Consider the following 17292-nt stretch of genomic DNA (forward strand, 5'->3'; position numbering starts at 1 on the left):
GTATTTAACCCTCTGCAGACTGTTCCTTATCTCAGTTATATTAATATACTTTTTACCTCTGTGATTACCCTGTATCTAAGCCTCTGCAGACTGCTCCTTATCTCAGTTATATTAATATACTTTTTACCTCTGTGATTACTGTGTATCTAAGCCTCTGCTGACTGCCCCCTTATCTCAGATCTTTTGACAGATTTGCCTTTCAGTCAATCATTGTTTAAATAACTCCACCTGCGTGAGCACAATGTTATTTATATGAAACACATGAACTAACACCCTCTAGGTGTAAAAAACTGTCAAATGCATTCAGATAAGAGGGCTTAGAAATTAGCATATGAGCCTAGTTAGGTTTAGCTTTTAACTAAGAACACCAAGAGAACAAAGCAAATTTGATGATAAAAGAAAATTAGAAAGGTTTTTAAAATGAAATGCCCTATCTGAATCATAAAAAGTTTCATTTGGACTTTACTGTCCCTTTACATATAACAATTATAACACTACTCTAAATCATAAAATTGCATAAATAACACACCTGAAAAAAAAAATGGTATCATGTATATGAAAGAGCAGCAATTAATTAAATATGATAAAATAGATTTTTTTGCAAGAAAAAGTGAAATAAAAACTGTTTAAATATAAAACTATAAACACTCTTACTGGCTGTCAGGGACAACTCCCACATAAATCCTACATAGCAGTTGGTTTATTCAAGAACAAAAAAATGAAAACAAAGCTCTATTTAGATAGAACAAGGACAATATTTGAATAATGTGTCCCCTTAACTGAAAAAAAAAAAACTGCAGTGAAATTTTACATCCTCAATATAGAAAGAATTAATCGCCATGTTTTATTTTTGCTTTGTCCTCATGTAAAAATCCTTGTGAGACACCACGTGAATAATCTGCAATAGCCCCATATCTTGCAATTTTGTGTATTTGTCAGATGTTTAACTACATTTTATTATTATTTGTTTTCATTGTTTTTTAATTTAAATGACATTGCCGACATGTTTTCTCTTGTAAGATGTATCGAGTTCACGGATTCATCCTTACTTGTGGGATATTCTCCTCCCCTACAGGAAGTGGCAAAGAGAGCACCCACAGCAGAGCTGTCTATATAGCTCCCCCCCTTAGCTCCACCCCCCAGTCATTCTTTTTGCCTACTCTAAGTAACTAGGAAGTGCAGAGCGAGTGTGGTTTTGCCTACTCTAAGTAACTAGGAAGTGCAGAGCGAGTGTGGTGACAAAAATGTTAGTTTTTTATTTCTCAAGCAAAAGTTTGTTATTTTAAATGGTGCCAGTTTGTACTATTTACTCTCTGGCAGAAAAGAGATGAAGATTTCTGCAAGGAGGATTATGATCTTAGCACTTTGTAACTAAGATCCACTGCTGTTCTCACAAGGGCTGAAGAGTACAGGAAAACTTCAGTTGGGGGAACGGTTTGCATGCTAAGCTGCATATGAGGTATGTTCAGTCTATATTTTTTCTAGACAGACTGTGTTAATTCTAGAAAAGGCTGGTGATATCCCCATGAGGGAAGGGTAAGCTGTATTCAGACACTTGGATAGGAATTTCAGCTTGCTTGAAGGGCTCATTTGTTACTGCTGACACTGTTAGGAAAAAACCTTTTTGTTTGTTCAGTAAATGATGCAATTATAAAGTTTTTTGAAGGGACTAAAGGGGTCATTGTGGCTTGTGTTAGGGTTTTTTAACCCACATGGTTAATTAAGAAACTCAGGTGTTTTTCTAATAGGCCTCAAAACATCGAGTGAGGTGGGAGGGGCCTATTTTTGCGCCTCAGTTGCGCAGTTTCTTTTCCTTAGAGACATCCAACTGCTTCTCTAGAGGTTCCTGCTGTGTTTGAGGGCTGTAAAGGAGGTTTTTTCCCCCACAAATCGTTCTGAAGGGCAGGTAGGCGCCACAGCAGAGCTGTGGCAAGGTGCTGGAAGTCTTTTTTTAACGTTTTTGACATTTTTTCAATCCGGTTTTGCCATTAAAGGGTTAATTGTTTATTTGCATAGCTGTGCAAAGTTACTAAGGCTATAAGATACTACTGTAAAAATTTCGTTAAGTTTACTGCTTTTTTACACTGTTTTTGCAGAACTTGTGCAGCTTTTTTTATCTTAAAGGCACAGTACCGTTTAATTTCTAAGTGTTATTTACTTTGATTACAGTGTTTTCCAAGCTTGCTTGTTACATTACTAGCCTGTTTAACATGTCTGACACCAAGGAAAATCCTTGTTCAATATGTTTGGAAGCCATTGTGGAACCCCCTCTTAGAATGTGTCCCATTTCTGATTCAGGAAAGACCCTTCCTCAGATAGATTCTGATATGACGGCCTTTAAATTTAAGCTTGAACACCTCCGCTTAGTGCTTAGGGAGGTATTAGCAACTCTAGATGATTGTGACCCTATAGTAGTCCCAGAGAAATTGTGTAAAATGGATAGATACTTAGAGGTTCCTGTTTACACTGATGTTTTTTCCAGTCCCTAAGAGGATTGTGAATATTATTGCTAAGGAGTGGGATAGACCAGGTATTCCGTTCACTCCCCCTCCTGTTTTTAAGAAAATGTTTCCCATATCTGACACCATAAGGGACTCATGGAAGACAGTTCCTAAGGTGGAGGGAGCTATTTCTACTCTGTCTAAGCTTACAACTATGCCTATTGAGGACAGTTGTGCTTTCAAAGATCCTATGGATAAAAAAATTAGAGGGTCTCCTGAAGAAAATTTTTGTTCATCAAGGTTTTTCTCTTCATCCTATTGCATGCATTTTGCCTGTAACTACTGCAGCTGCTTTCTGGTTTGAGGCTCTAGAAGAGGCTCTTCAAATGGAGACTCCATTAGAGGAAATTATGGACAGAATTAAGGCCCTTAAGTTGGCTAATTCTTTTATTACAGATGCCGCTTTTCAACTGGCTAAATTAGCGGCAAAGAATTCAGGTTTTGCCATTTTAGCACGCAGGGTGTTATGGCTTAAGTCCTGGTCTGCTGATGTGTCATCTAAGTCTAAACTTTTGAACATTCCTTTCAAGGGTAAGACCATATTCGGGCCTGAACTGAAAGAGATTATTTCAGACATCACTGGAGGGAAAGGTCATTCCCTCCCTCAGGATAGATCAAATAAGATGAGGACCAAACAAAATAATTTTCGTTCCTATCAGAACTTTAAGAGTGGTCCCGCTTCATCTTCCTCTGCTACAAAGCAAGAGGGGAATTTTGCTCAATCCAAGTCAGTCTGGAGACCTAACCAGGCTTGGAACAATGGTAAACAGGCCAAGAAGCCTGCAGCTGCCTCTAAGACAGCATGAAGGGGTAGCCCTAGATCCGGGACCAGATCTAGTAGGGGGCAGACTCTCTCTCTTCTCTAAGGCTTGGGCGAGAGATGTTCAGGATCCCTGGGCTTTAGAAATTGTGTCCCAGGGATCTCTTCTGGAATTCAAGGGCTCCCTTCCAAGGGGGAGATTTCACATTTCTCGATTGTCTGTAAACCAGACATAGAGAGAGGCGTTCTTACGCTGTGTAGAAGACCTACATATTATGGGAGTGATTCGCCCAGTTCCAAAAGAGGAACAGGGGCTAGGGTTTTATTTAAACCTATTTGTGGTTCTCAAGAAAGAGGGAACTTTCAGACCAATCTTGGATCTCAAAATTCTAAACAAGTTCCTCAAAGTTTCATCATTCAAGATGGAGACTATTCGGACTATTCTACCTCTGATCCAGTAGGGTCAATATATGACTACCGTGGACTTAAAGGATGCATATCTACACATCCCTATTCACAGAGATCTTCATCAATTCCTCAGATTCGCCTTTCTAAACAGGCATTACCAGTTTGTGGCCCTTCCCTTCGGGTTGGCCACAGCTCCCAGAATTTTCACAAAAGTGCTAGGGTCCCTTCTGGCAGTTCTACGACCACGGGGCATAGCAGTTGCACCTTATCTAGATGACATCTTAATTCAGGCGTCGACTTTCCAGCTAGCCAAGTCTCACACGGACATCGTGTTGACTTTTCTGAGATCTCTCGGGTGGAAGGTGAACATAAAAAAGAGTTCTCTCTTCCCTCTTACAAGAGTTTCCTTTCTAGGGACTCTGACTCGGTAGAAATGAAAATATTTCTGACGGAGGTCAGAAAGTTAAAACTTTTAACCACTTGCCGAGCTCTTCATTCCATTCCTCAGCCATCAGTGGCTCAGTGTATGGAGGTAATCGGACTCATGGTAGCGGCAATGGACATAGTTCCTCTTGCCCGCCTACACCTCAGACCACTGCAGCTATGCATGCTCAAACAGTGGAATTGGGATTATGCAAATTTATCTCCTCAACTGCATCTGGACCAGGAGACTAGAGATTCTCTTCTCTGGTGGTTGTCTCAGGACCACCTGTCTCAGGGAATGTGTTTCCGCAGGCCAGAGTGGCTCATTGTAATGACAGATGCCAGTCTGCTAGGCTGGGGTGCAGTCTGGAATTCCCTGAAAGCACAGGGCTTATGGTCTCGGGAGGAAGCTCTCCTTCCGATAAACATTCTAGAACTGAGAGTGATATTCAATGCACTTCAGGCGTGGCCTCAGCTTGCTGAGGCCAAATCCATCAGGTTTCAGGTGGACAATATCACGACTGTAGCTTATATCAATCATCAAGGAGGAACAAGGAGTTCTCTAGCGATGATGGAGGTAACCAAAATAATCCGGTGGGCAGAGGATCACTCTTGCCATCTCTCAGTGACCCACATCCCAGGAGTAGAGAACTGGGAGGCAGATTTTTTAAGTCGTCAGACTTTTCCTCCGGGGGAGTGGGAACTCCATCCGGAGGTATTTGCCCAGCTGTTTTAGCTATGGGGCACACCAGAATTGGATCTGATGGCATCTCGTCAGAATGCCAAACTTCCTCACTACGGGTGCAGGTCCCGGGATCCCAAGGCGGTACTGATAGATGCTCTAGCAGTGCCTTGGTCCTTCAATCTGGCCTATGTGTTTCCACCGTTTTCCTCTCCTTCCACGTCTGGTTGCCAGAGTCAAGCAGGAGAGAGCTTCGGTAATTCTGATAGCACCTGCGTGGCCACGCAGGACTTGGTATGCAGACCTAGTGGGCATGTCCTCGGTTCCACCGTGGACTCTGCCAATGAGGCGGGACCTTATAATCCAAGGTCCATTCACGCATCCAAATCTAATTTCTCTGCGTCTGACTGCTTGGAGATTGAACGCCTGATTCTATCAAAGCGTAGTTTCTCTGAGTCGGTCATTGATACCCTGATTCAGGCTAGAAAGCCTGTCACCAGGAAGATCTATCATAAGATTTGGCGCAAATATCTTTATTGGTGTGAATCCAAAGGTTACTCGTGGAGTAAGATTAGGATTCCTAGAATATTGTCTTTTCTTCAAGAAGGTTTATAGAAGGGATTTTCTGCTAGTTCCCTAAAAGGACAAATATCTGCTTTGTCTATTCTACTTCACAAACATCTGGCAGATGTTCCAGATGTTCAAGCATTTAGTCAGGCTTTGGTCAGAATCAAGCCTGTATTTAAACCTGTTGCTCCGCCATAGAGCCTAAACTTAGTTCTTAAAGTTCTTCAAGGGGTTCCGTTTGAACCTATGCATTCCATAGATATTAAGCTTCTATCTTGGAAAGTTTTGTTTTTAGTAGCTATCTCTTCGGCTCGAAGAGTTTCTGAGCTATCTGATTTACAATGTGATTTACCTTACCTTGTTTTCCATGCAGATAAGGTGGTTTTACGTACCAAACCTGGGTTTCTTCTTAAGGTTTTTTCTAATAAGAATATCAATCAAGAGGTTGTGGTTCCTTCTTTGTGTCCTAATCCTTCATCTAAGAAGGAACGTCTGTTACACAATCTTGATGTGGTTCGTGCTTTAAAGTTCTACTTACAAGCAACTAAAGATTTCCGTCAAACATCTTCTTTGTTTGTTGTTTATTCTGGTAAACGGAGAGGTCAAAGGGCTACCGCTACCTCTCTTTCCTTTTGGCTGAAAAGCATCATCCGTTTGGCTTATGAGACTGCTGGCCAGCAGCCTCCTGAAAGAATTATTGCTCATTCTACTAGAGCTGTGGCTTCCACATGGGCTTTTAAAAATGAGGCTTCTGTTGAACAGATTTGTAAGGCGGCGACTTGGTCTTCGCTTCATACTTTTTCAAAATTTTACAAATTCGCTACTTTTGCTTCTTCGGAGGCTATTTTTGGGAGAAAGGTTCTTGTCCCTCCCTTCATCCGTGTCCTAAAGCTTTGGTATTGGTATCCCACAAGTAAGAATGAATCCATGGACTCGATACATCTTACAAGAGAAAACATAATTTATGCTTACCTGATAAATTTATTTCTCTTGTGATGTATCGAGTCCACGGCCCACCCTGTTTTTTAAGACAGGCATATATTTTTTTATTTTAAAACTTTCAGTCACCACTGCACCCTATAGTTTCTCCTTTTTCTTCCTAGCCTTCGGTCGAATGACTGGGGGGTGGAGCTAAGGGGGGAGCTATATAGACAGCTCTGCTGTGGGTGCTCTCTTTGCCATTTCCTGTAGGGGAGGAGAATATCCCACAAGTAAGGATGAATCCGTGGATTCGATACATCACAAGAGAAATACATTTATCAGGTAAGCATAAATTATGTTTTTCTTCTTGTAGGAATTCTGATTGGAATCCAGGTCGCTATTAGGTTTCTCTTATACTTAAAATTACAAAGACAATCAGAATTTTTTCTCTAATCTTTATTTTATAATTGTTATAAATGTTATCATAATAGAGCAAATATTTTGTAACTGTCAAGTACTATTAGGTGGTAAAGTCTCGTTCCATTTATCCAGTGATGTCAGTAATGATGTCATAGATGTTATATAAAATGCCACCAGTATTGACGTTCATTATGCTGTATTTTCCTTATTAATAACTCATGATAACAAAACAATATTACAGTTTTCCTCGGGGGCGGTTCCAAAATCTTCTGACTATTGAATATTTGCCATGAACTTAAAAGGATAATAAACTATATAAATCGTTTAAAGGGAGAAAAAAGTAAAAAAGAGAATGCTTTACTGTTTTAGACTGGCTTATTATCATTCTAATGCTTTTGTATAACTATGGGGTTAATTACAATCCTTTTAGAAAAGTGTATCTAATGATTTTCTGCATAATTCCTTAAGGTTTAAGAAGATTATTGCAGATAAATTATGTGATACGCTTTGTGATTGACCCCTATGTGTTAAACCCAAGGAGGACTTTGTTATTTTGTGTTCCTTATTGGCCACAGCAAAAGGATATAAGCTGAACAACATTCAAGAAGTGTTTCAAGGGGTGTGTCTTAGGAGTCAGGACTGCAAAACAATGCATGTTTTTCTACAAAAATTAATATATTTTGCAATGCACTGAATAATTATATTGTTAACCTATTTCATAGTTTCTTCAAGAGAAGGGATTTCTAAGGATCAGTGTTGTTGGTATCGTAGGTGTGATCACATTGGTGTTAATAAAAGATAAAGCTAATAAAAAATTTGGCCAAACATACTTTTCTTTAAAGGGACAGTCAACACCAGAATTGTTGTTGTTTTAAAAGATAGATAATCCCTTAATTACCAATTCCCCAGTTTTGCATAACCAACACAGTTATAATTTTACACGTTTTACCTCTGTAATTACCTTGTATCTAAGTCTCAGCAGACTGCCCCCTTATATTAGTTCTTTTGACAGACTTGCATTTTAGCCAATCAGAGCTGTCTCCATGGTAAATTCACATGCATGAAACACGTGAAACACGGGAACTAATGCCCTCTAGTGGTGAAAAACTATCATTTAGATTAGAGGCAGCCTTCAAGGTCTAAGAAATTAGCATATGAACCTCCTAGGTTTAGCTTTCAACTAAGAATACCAAGAGAACAAAGCAAAATTGGTGATAAAAGTAAATTCGAAAGTTGTTTAAAATTACATGCCCAATTTGAAACATGAAAGTTTTTTTTGGACTTGACTGTCCCTTTAAAACAGCAAAAATTAAATTAATGTGACACTTACAAATAATGCAAAAAAATACTAAATGCTAAATAATATAATTTATGTATACCTGATAAATTAATTTATTTCATGTGGTGAAAATCCATGATCCATTACTTTTGGGAATTATACTACTGACCACTAAGAGGAGGCAAAGATCCAAATAACTCCCGGATGCCTTAAAAACCCCTCCCACCTTACTGAAAACTAGTCTGATGTATAGCCAAGCCAGAAACAAAAACAAGAGCAATACAAAGAGGAGAATGGAAATGTATACTCAAACTGCTGTCAGAAAAAAGCAATCACAATAAAAAATAATTGGGCTGGGTCTTGTGGGCACTCACTACCATGAAATAAATGTATCAGTTAAGCATAAATTATATTTTCTTTCATATAGGTGGTGAGAGTCCACAATCCATTATTCATGGGAACTAATACCAAAGCTGTGGAGTTCACGAGTAATCTGGGCGGGAGCAGACTTATGTTATTCCATTAGATTGGATGATTGTTTGTTTTTATGTAAAAAAAAACATATACACAATAATAGTCAATGCCTGAAGAATGTACCGACCTAAAGCTGCTTCAGAAAAAGCAAAAACATAAAAATGGTAGGAATTAGAAAAAAATATGCAAGGCAGAGCAAAAGATTGCCTTGCAAATTACTAACCCGCCTCAAAGTAAGCTTTATGATTTAAAAGCTTTAACCAAGAGACTAACAAAACATCAGTAGCCTTCTGACCCCTTCTGAAACCAGAAACATTAAAAAACAAGCTAGAAGAGTGTCTAAAATCTTTAGTTACTTGCAAACAGAACTTCAAAGCACTGACCACATCCAAATTATGGTGAAGCCTCTCCTTAAAATGTTTTGGATAAGAACAACAATGTTATGATTGATGTTTACAGAAGAAACCACCTTAAGCAAAAAGTAAAATTTTAGTTCACAAAACTGCCTTATCCTGAAGAAAAACAAAATAAGGAGGCTCACAACAAAGTACAGGAAAATCAGAAATTCTTCTAGCAGAAGAAATAGCCAAAAGAAACAAGACCTTCCAGGAACAAATCTAAATATCCAAAACATGCATAGGTTTAAAAGAAGGAACCTGCACAACTCCAAAAACCAAATTAATATTCCAAGGAGGAGAAATTGGCTTAATCGCAGACTGACTAAGAACTGGATAAAATTTGTAATATCCAGAAATGTAGTAATCTTCTTGTGAAACAAAACAGAAAAAGCAGAGACCTGGCCCTTTAAAAACTAGCGGATAAACCCTTATCCAAACTATACTGAAGACATAGAAAAAATCTATGAATTCTAAAAGAGAGCAAACTGAAAACACACTCCACATACTATGAAATAAATGCCTCCCACACCTTCCACACCAACACCTTGTGAAAAATCTAGCTTGTCACAGGTTTACGGCCTGAAACAAAGTTTAATGACAGAAACAGAAAAACCTTAAAAACTAACGCCTAGATTTGGAGTTTTGTCGGTAAAGACTTGCGGTGCTAATGAGCCTTTTTTTTTCCAGCGCACCCTTAAGCCAACGCTGGTATTACGAGTTTTCTGAATGGCTGCGTTAGCTTCAGAAAAGTGAGCGTTGAGCCAAATTTAGCTCCACTTCTCACCTCAATACCAGCGTTGCTTACGGTAGCAGTAAGCTGGAAAAACGTGCTTGTGCAAGATTTCCTCATAGGGTACAATGGGGCTGAGCTGGCTGAAAAAAACACCTGCAAAAAAGCAGCATTCAGCTCCTAACGCAGCCATATTGTTTCCTATGGGGAAACACTTTCTAAGTCTGCACCTAACACCCTAACATGAACCCCGAGTCTAAACACCCCTAACCTTACACTTATTAACCCCTAATCTGCCGTCCCCGCTATCGCTGACACCTACATTATAATATTAACCCCTAATCTGCCAACCGGACATCGCTGCTACTATAATAAATGTATTAACCCCTAAACCGCCGCACTCCCACCTCGCAAACACTATAATAAATTTTATTAACCCCTAATCTGCCCTGCCTAACATCGCCGCCGCCACCTACCTACAATTATTAACCCCTAATCTGCCGCCCCAATGTCGCTGCTACTATAATAAAGTTATTAACCCCTAAACCTAAGTCTAACCCTAACCCTAACACCCCCCTAACTTAAATATAATTTAAATAAATCTAAATAAATGTACTATAATGAAATAAATTATTCCTATTTAAAAATAAATACTTACCTATAAAATAAACCCTAATATAGCTACAATATAACTATTAGTTACATTGTAGCTATTTTAGGATTTATATTTATTTTACAGGCAACTTTGTATTTATTTTAACTAGGTACAATAGCTATTAAATAGTTAATAACTATTTAATAGCTACCTAGTTAAAATAAATACAAAATTACCTGTAAAATAAATCTTAACCTAAGTTACAAATACACCTAACACTACACTATCAATAAATTAATTAAATAAATTACCTACAATTATCTAAACTAAAATACAATTAAATAAACTAAATTATAGTACAAAAACAAACACTTAATTACAAAAATAAAAAAATATTACAAGAATTTTAATCTAATTACACCTAATCTAAGCCCCCTAATAAAATAAAAAAGCCCCCCAAAATAATAAAATTCCCTACCCTATACTAATACTAAGGGCTTTTTGCGGGGCATTGCCCCAAAGTAATCAGCTCTTTTACCTGTAAAAAAAAAATACAAACCCCCCCAACATTACAACCCACCACCCACACAACCCTACTCTAAAACCCACCCGATCCCCCCTTAAAAAAACCTAACACTACCTCATTGAAGATCACCCTACCTTGAGCCGTGTTCACCCAGCTGGGCACCACTGGTCATTTGATCCGTCCAGAAGTCTTCATCCGATGGGGCAGAAGAGGACATCTGGACCGGGAGAAGGCTTCATCCAAGCATCATCTTCTATCTTCATCCATCCAGCACAGAGCGGGCCCATCTTCAAGACATCCGACGCGGAGCATGCTCTTCTTTCCACGGCCGACGACTGAATGAAGGTTCCTTTAAATGACGTCATCCAAGATGGCATCCCTTGACTTCCAATTGGCCAATAGGATTCTATCAGCCAATCGGAATTAAGGTAGGAAAAATCTGATTGGTTGATGCTATCAGCCAATCGGATTGAAGTTCGATCCGATTGGCTGATTGGATCAGCCAATAGAATGCGAGGTCAATTCTATTGGCTGATCCAATCAGCCAATCGGATTGAACTTCAATCCGATTGACTGATAGCATCAACCAATCAGATATTTCCTACCTTAATTTCAGATTGGCTGATAGAATCCTATCAGCCAATCAGAATTTGGGGGACACCATCTTGGATGACATCATTTAAAGGAACCTTCATTCAGTCATCGGCCATGGAAAGAAGAGGATGCTCCGCGTCGGATGTCTTGAAGATAGACCCGCTCCGCGCTGGATGGATGAAGATAGAAGATGCCGCTTGGATGAAGCCTTCTCCCAGTCCAGATGTCCTCTTCTGCCCCATCGGATGAAGACTTCTGGACGGATCACATGACCAGTGGTGCCCGGCTGGGTGAACACGGCTCAAGGTAGGGTGATATTCAATGGGGTAGTGTTAGGTTTTTTTAAGGGGGGATCGGGTTGGTTTTAGAGTAGGGGTGTGTGGGTGGTGGGTTGTAATGTTGGGGGGGTCTTGTATTTTTTTTTACAGGTAAAAGAGCTGATTACTTTGGGGCAATGCCCCGCAAAAAGCCCTTTTAAAGACTGGTAAAAGAGCTGATTACTTTTGTAATTTAGTATAGGGTAGGGAATTTTATTATTTTGGGGGGCTTTTTTATTTTATTAGGGGGCTTAGATTAGGTGTAATTAGATTAAAATTCTTGTAATATTTTTTTATTTTTTGTAATTTAGCGTTTGTTTTTTTTTGTACTATAGTTTACTTTATTTAATGGTATTTTAGTTTAGATAATTGTAGGTAATTTATTTAATTAATTTATTGATAGTGTAGTGTTAGGTGTATTTGTAACTTAAGTTAGGATTTATTTTACAGGTAATTTTGTATTTATTTTAACTAGGTAGCTATTAAATAGTTATTAACTATTTAATAGCTATTGTACCTAGTTAAAATAAATACAAAGTTGCCTGTAAAATAAATATAAATCCTAAAATAGCTACAATGTAACTGTAGCTATATTAGGGTTTATTTTATAGGTATTTATTTTTAAATAAGAATAATTTATTTAATTATAGTAAATTTATTTAGATTTATTTAAATTATATTTAAATTAGGGGGTGTTAGGGTTAGACTTAGGTTTAGGGGTTAATAACTTTAATATAGTAGCGGCGACATTGGGGGCAGCAGATTAGGGGTTAATAATTGTAGGTAAGTGGCGGCGATGTTGGGGGGGACAGAATAGGGGTTAATAAAATGTATTATAGTGTTTTCGAGGCGGGAGTGCGGCGGTTTAGGGGTTAATACATTTATTATAGTGGTGGCGATGTCCGGTTGGCAGATTAGGGGTTAATAAGTGTAGGTAGGTGGCGGCAACGTTGGGGGGGACAGATTAGGTGTTAATAAATATAATATAGGTGTCTGCGATGTTAGGGACAGCAGATTAGGGGGTTCATAGCTATAATGTAGGTGGCGGCAGTGTCCGGTCAGCAGATTAGGGGTTAAATAATTTTATTATAGGGTTTGCGATGTGGGGGGGGCCTCGGTTTAGGGGTTTATAGGTAGTTTATGCGTGTTAGTGTACTTTGTAGCACTGTAGTTAAGAGCTTTATGTCCCGGCGTTAGCCCATAAAACTCTTAACTACTGACTTTTTTATGCGGTAGGAGTTTTGGAGGTAGAGGCTGTACCGCTCACTTCTTCCAAGACTCGTTATACCGGCGTTAGGCAAATCCCATTAAAAAGATAGGATACGCAATTGACGTAAGGGGATTTGCGGTAGCCTCTAGTCGCGGAAAAAAAGTGATCGGTACACCTATACCTGCCAGACTCGTAATACCAGCGGGCATTAAAAAGCAGCATTAGGACCCCTTAACGCTGCTTTCTAAGGCTAATGCAGAACTCCAAATCTAGGTGTAAGCATTCAATCTCCAAGCCATAACGTTTACAGAGCCTAGATCTCAGAAAAAATGGACCTTGAAGCAGAAAGGTTGTGACACAGAGGAAGAGAACATGGAAGTACTGCTTATCTGTACCAGAACTGCAAATCAAATCCTGCAAAGCCAAGCTGGAGCAATCAGGATTACTTATGATACCTCCTGCTTGATCCAGGCTATTACCCTTGGTAACAGAACAGGGGGTGAAAAAAAATGTATGCCAAACAAAACAACCAAAGAACTACTAAAGCTTATAGAAATTGTGGCTGAGGATCCCTGGACCTGTCAAAAACTCTGGCGAGCTAGATGTTCAAGCTAAAAGTCATCAGATCTACTTTGTGAAGACCGCACCGGTCTACAATCTGACAGGAGACTTCCAGATGAAGAGATCATTCCCTGGATGAAGGATTGCTCTCTGCCCATTTCAGAATTTGGAAACCTCCCTTATCACTTGGGGACTCCAAGTTCCCCTGGATGATTGATGAAAGCTACTGCTGTGATATTGTCGGACTGGAAACATAGATAAATCTTTGTTTTCAGGAGAGGCTAGAACTGAAGGGCCCTAAAAAATCCACAGAGTTCCAGAATATATCTGGACAACTTCATAACCAGAAGTAAACCAACTCCCTATGCCCTTTGATACCCTCAGACTGCACCCCAACCTGAAACATGTGCAACTTTCAAGATCACAGTGTAATTTGGACAGTCAAAGAATGTCCCCAGAACAATGAGAACTGATCCACCAAGAAAAAAGAATAGACATGTTATAGCAAACAAAGGAATCACATCTGAGGCTGTTAATCATAAGACCTAAAACTTACATACAAAGAGCAACAGAAGGAGGAGGAACTAAATGAAGATTTACACAAGCTGAGAGAGATTTCATCCTTCTCTGTTCTGTCAAAGAAAGTGTCATGGAGAGTAAGTGAATTATTACACAAAGTCTTGGACTGAGGGTACAGAGAACTTCTTGGAAAGATACTTTCCAGCCATGATTTTGAAGAAACAGCAAAAATCGGCTGGAATGAGATACTACTAACTGTAAAGATAGAACCTGTACCAAGATATTGTCCAGGTAAGGAACCACCAAATACCCAGAATTCTTATCACATATAAAATTCTGGGAGCAGATGCTAGACTAAACTGAAAATGATTATCCCTGTGAATAGGGATATGGAAATAAGCATTCTTCAAATCTATAGAGGACACAAACAATAGAATAGTCCTAATAGTTTTCATCTTGAAAAAATGAACCCTAGGAAACTTGTTTACATTTTTCAAAACCTGCCTGTAAGTTCCTTCATTATAAAGAGATTGCAAAAAAAAAAACCTGATCCCGTTCCAATTCTGGAACTATTACACCCATAGATTTCAGATCTAAAATAGACTGAAAAAATGCTCTTGCCTTTACAGGATTCTTTGGAACATGTGACAGAAGAAATCTTCCCCTGAGAAGCCTTGATCTGAAACTTATTCAGTAGCCTAAGGATATAATGTTTAGAACCCATGGATCTGGAACATGATGAAACCAAGCCCATTGAAAAAAGGCATAATCTCCCCCTACCAGAAGATCTAGATAAAGGGCAACACCTTCATGCAGACTTGGAAGAGGAAACAGGCTTATTTGACTGTTTAGACCTGTTCAAAATATATATAGACTTCCAGGAAAAAAACAGAATAAACCCTGCTTAAACAAGAGGAGGACTTCTGGGTCTTAGATTGACTAAAGGAACAAAAGTGGTTAGAAGCTCTAGAAATACCCTTAGACTTCTTATCCTGAGGGAGAAAGGCTCCTTTCCCCCACTCTCTGAATATATAATGACATCCAGACCAGACCCAAACAGCACCTTCTCTTAAAAAGGAAGAGACAGAAGTCTAGATTAAGAAACCATGTCAGCAGACCATAATTTCAGCCATTAGACTCTTAAGACAAAAACTGTTAGAACCATATTCTTAGCATTGATCAACAACGGCATCACAAATTAAAGCATTAGCTGTATTCAACATTTTTAATTTATTAAAAAACTCATCACCAGTAGACTCCTACTACTCAAATGAACCCTCACACCAAAGGGTAGATGCAATGCAAGTAATACTATTGGCTGGCATAAAAAAAACTTCTTGCTTAAAAAAGCCTTTCTATAAAAAGAATCTACTTTTTATAGGGTCTCTAAAATAAGTCATTCCTCAAGTACGAAGACCAAAGTAAGCCCCATCCACCTTATGAATAGACTCCCAAATCTCTAAATTAGAATCAGGCAAATGAAATGTCCTTTTTAAGATTTGAGCAAGATTAAAAAGGAATACCAGGCTTAGAACATTGTTAGAAATTATCAGGAACTGGAAATACTTAACCTACGCTTTAAAAATTTGAACAGACACCCTCAGAAACTTAGAATACTGAGTTCCTAAAGTGCATAACACTTAAATAATGACCTAAGTATGTATAGCTTAGAGGAGAGAATGGAAAGAGGTGATATGATACCACATTTCAAGTATATTAAAGGGCTTAGTAAAGCTGAGGCTGTGAGTATTTTACAAAGAAAGGAAAATTCAAGAACAAGGGGTCATGATCTCAAGCTGAAGGGAAGTATATTCAAGAGTAATTTTAGGAAGCTTCTTTACAGAAAGAGTGATTGATTAATGGGTGCCGATTTATGAAAGTGAGAGCGGACATGATATGATATAGCGTATCATGAGGCCTATTTATCAAAGGTCTGTCGGACCTTATCCGACAGTGTGGATCAGGTCCAACAGATATTGCTGAATGCGGAGAGCAATACGCTCTCCGTATTGAGCATTGCCACCAGCAGGGGGTGTCAATCAACCCGATCATACTCGATCGGGTTGAATTGCGGCGATCTCTGTCTGCCTCATCAGAGCAGGCAGACAGGTTATGGAGCAGCGGTCTTTAGACCGCTGCTCCATAACTTGCGTTTCTGGCGAGTCTGAAGACTCGCCAGAAACACGGGCCCTCGAGCTCTATTCGGAGCTTGATAAATGGTCCTCCATGTCTGTTGGCTGTTGGCATTTATCATTGTACAAGCAGTTCTTGTGAACTGCTTGTGCAATGCCACCCCCTGCAGATTAGCCGCTAGCAGGGGGTGTCAATTAGCGATCGTATAGGAACAGGCGGATTGATGTCTGCGGCCTCAGAGCAGGCGGAGAACCTATGGAGCAGCGGTCTTTAGACCGCTGCTTCATAACTGCTGTTTATGGTGAGCCTGAAGGCTCGCATGGAAACAGGGACATCAAGCTCCATTCGGAGCAAGATAATTCAGCCCCTTGGAATAAACTTCCACAAGAGGTGGTAAAGAAAAGCACTATGGGAGACTTTAAGAATGCCTGGGATAAGCATAAGGCTATCCTACTTACTAACTAATGCATGGGATAAGCAAAATGCTATCCTACATACGAATTAATGCCTGGGATAAGCATAAGGCTATCATACATACTATTTAATGCCTGGGATAAGCATGTTCTTACTTGGAGGAGGAATGGCAGCCAACATCCCAGATATAGTAAAGAATATGAAAGAAAAAAACTGTTACAATGAGCCCTTTTTACAATTTCTGTTCATGACTGCACACAGGGTCATTAGTAGAGGTTAAGATGATATCATTATATGAAGTTATGAAATAATAATTTTTTTTTTTATTATTTTTTTTCAGAAACTTGTGGACACAACTTTTACACAACAATATGAAATTCCTGAAATAATATATGAAAATGTAAAGCTGAACTGATCCCAGTAGTTACCCAGAGACAGCTCTGAGTGTGAATGTGTTATAATCTACAAAATAAAATACTGTTTTATAACTGACTGGGATATATGGCTGATTATTCTGTGCTTAAAGTGAATGTAAATTTGAGAAGCCCGCAATCTATGTTTACATAAATCATATTAAATCAATAGCACTTTCATTCATGATTTTTTGTAAGTTTGAATTTTATACTTATTTTTGCTCATACAAAGCCGTCCGTCTGGTTAGCCGACTCTCTGCCCGTATTCTATTTTTTTTTTTAATGTTTTCATGACGAACGATCATTCTAAAGATCTAAATGGTCCCCCATGGGCGTCTCAAAGTGTTGGTTTCACACCATGTTCCTATGCGCATGCGGCAAGCCTACAATTTTACTCCATTATCGGATGCGCGTTCGCAATTGACGCATGCGCATTTGAACCACTGC

The 17292-nt window shown here is 39.0% G+C and overlaps 1 protein-coding gene across 1 annotated transcript in view; it reads left to right on the forward strand.

Moving 5' to 3' along the window:
• LOC128647638 (uncharacterized) overlaps positions 1–16924 on the forward strand; it is a 205253-nt gene extending 188329 nt beyond the window's left edge. Inside the window, exon 7 of the mRNA XM_053700391.1 lies at positions 16773–16924. Coding sequence (XP_053556366.1) covers positions 16773–16847 — 75 coding nt within the window. The 3' untranslated portion in view covers positions 16848–16924. The remainder of the gene's footprint in view (positions 1–16772) is intronic.
• The last annotated feature ends 368 nt before the right edge of the window (positions 16925–17292 follow it).

Source organism: Bombina bombina, chromosome 2, assembly GCF_027579735.1.
Source record: "Bombina bombina isolate aBomBom1 chromosome 2, aBomBom1.pri, whole genome shotgun sequence".
Taxonomy (NCBI): Eukaryota; Metazoa; Chordata; class Amphibia; order Anura; family Bombinatoridae; genus Bombina; species Bombina bombina.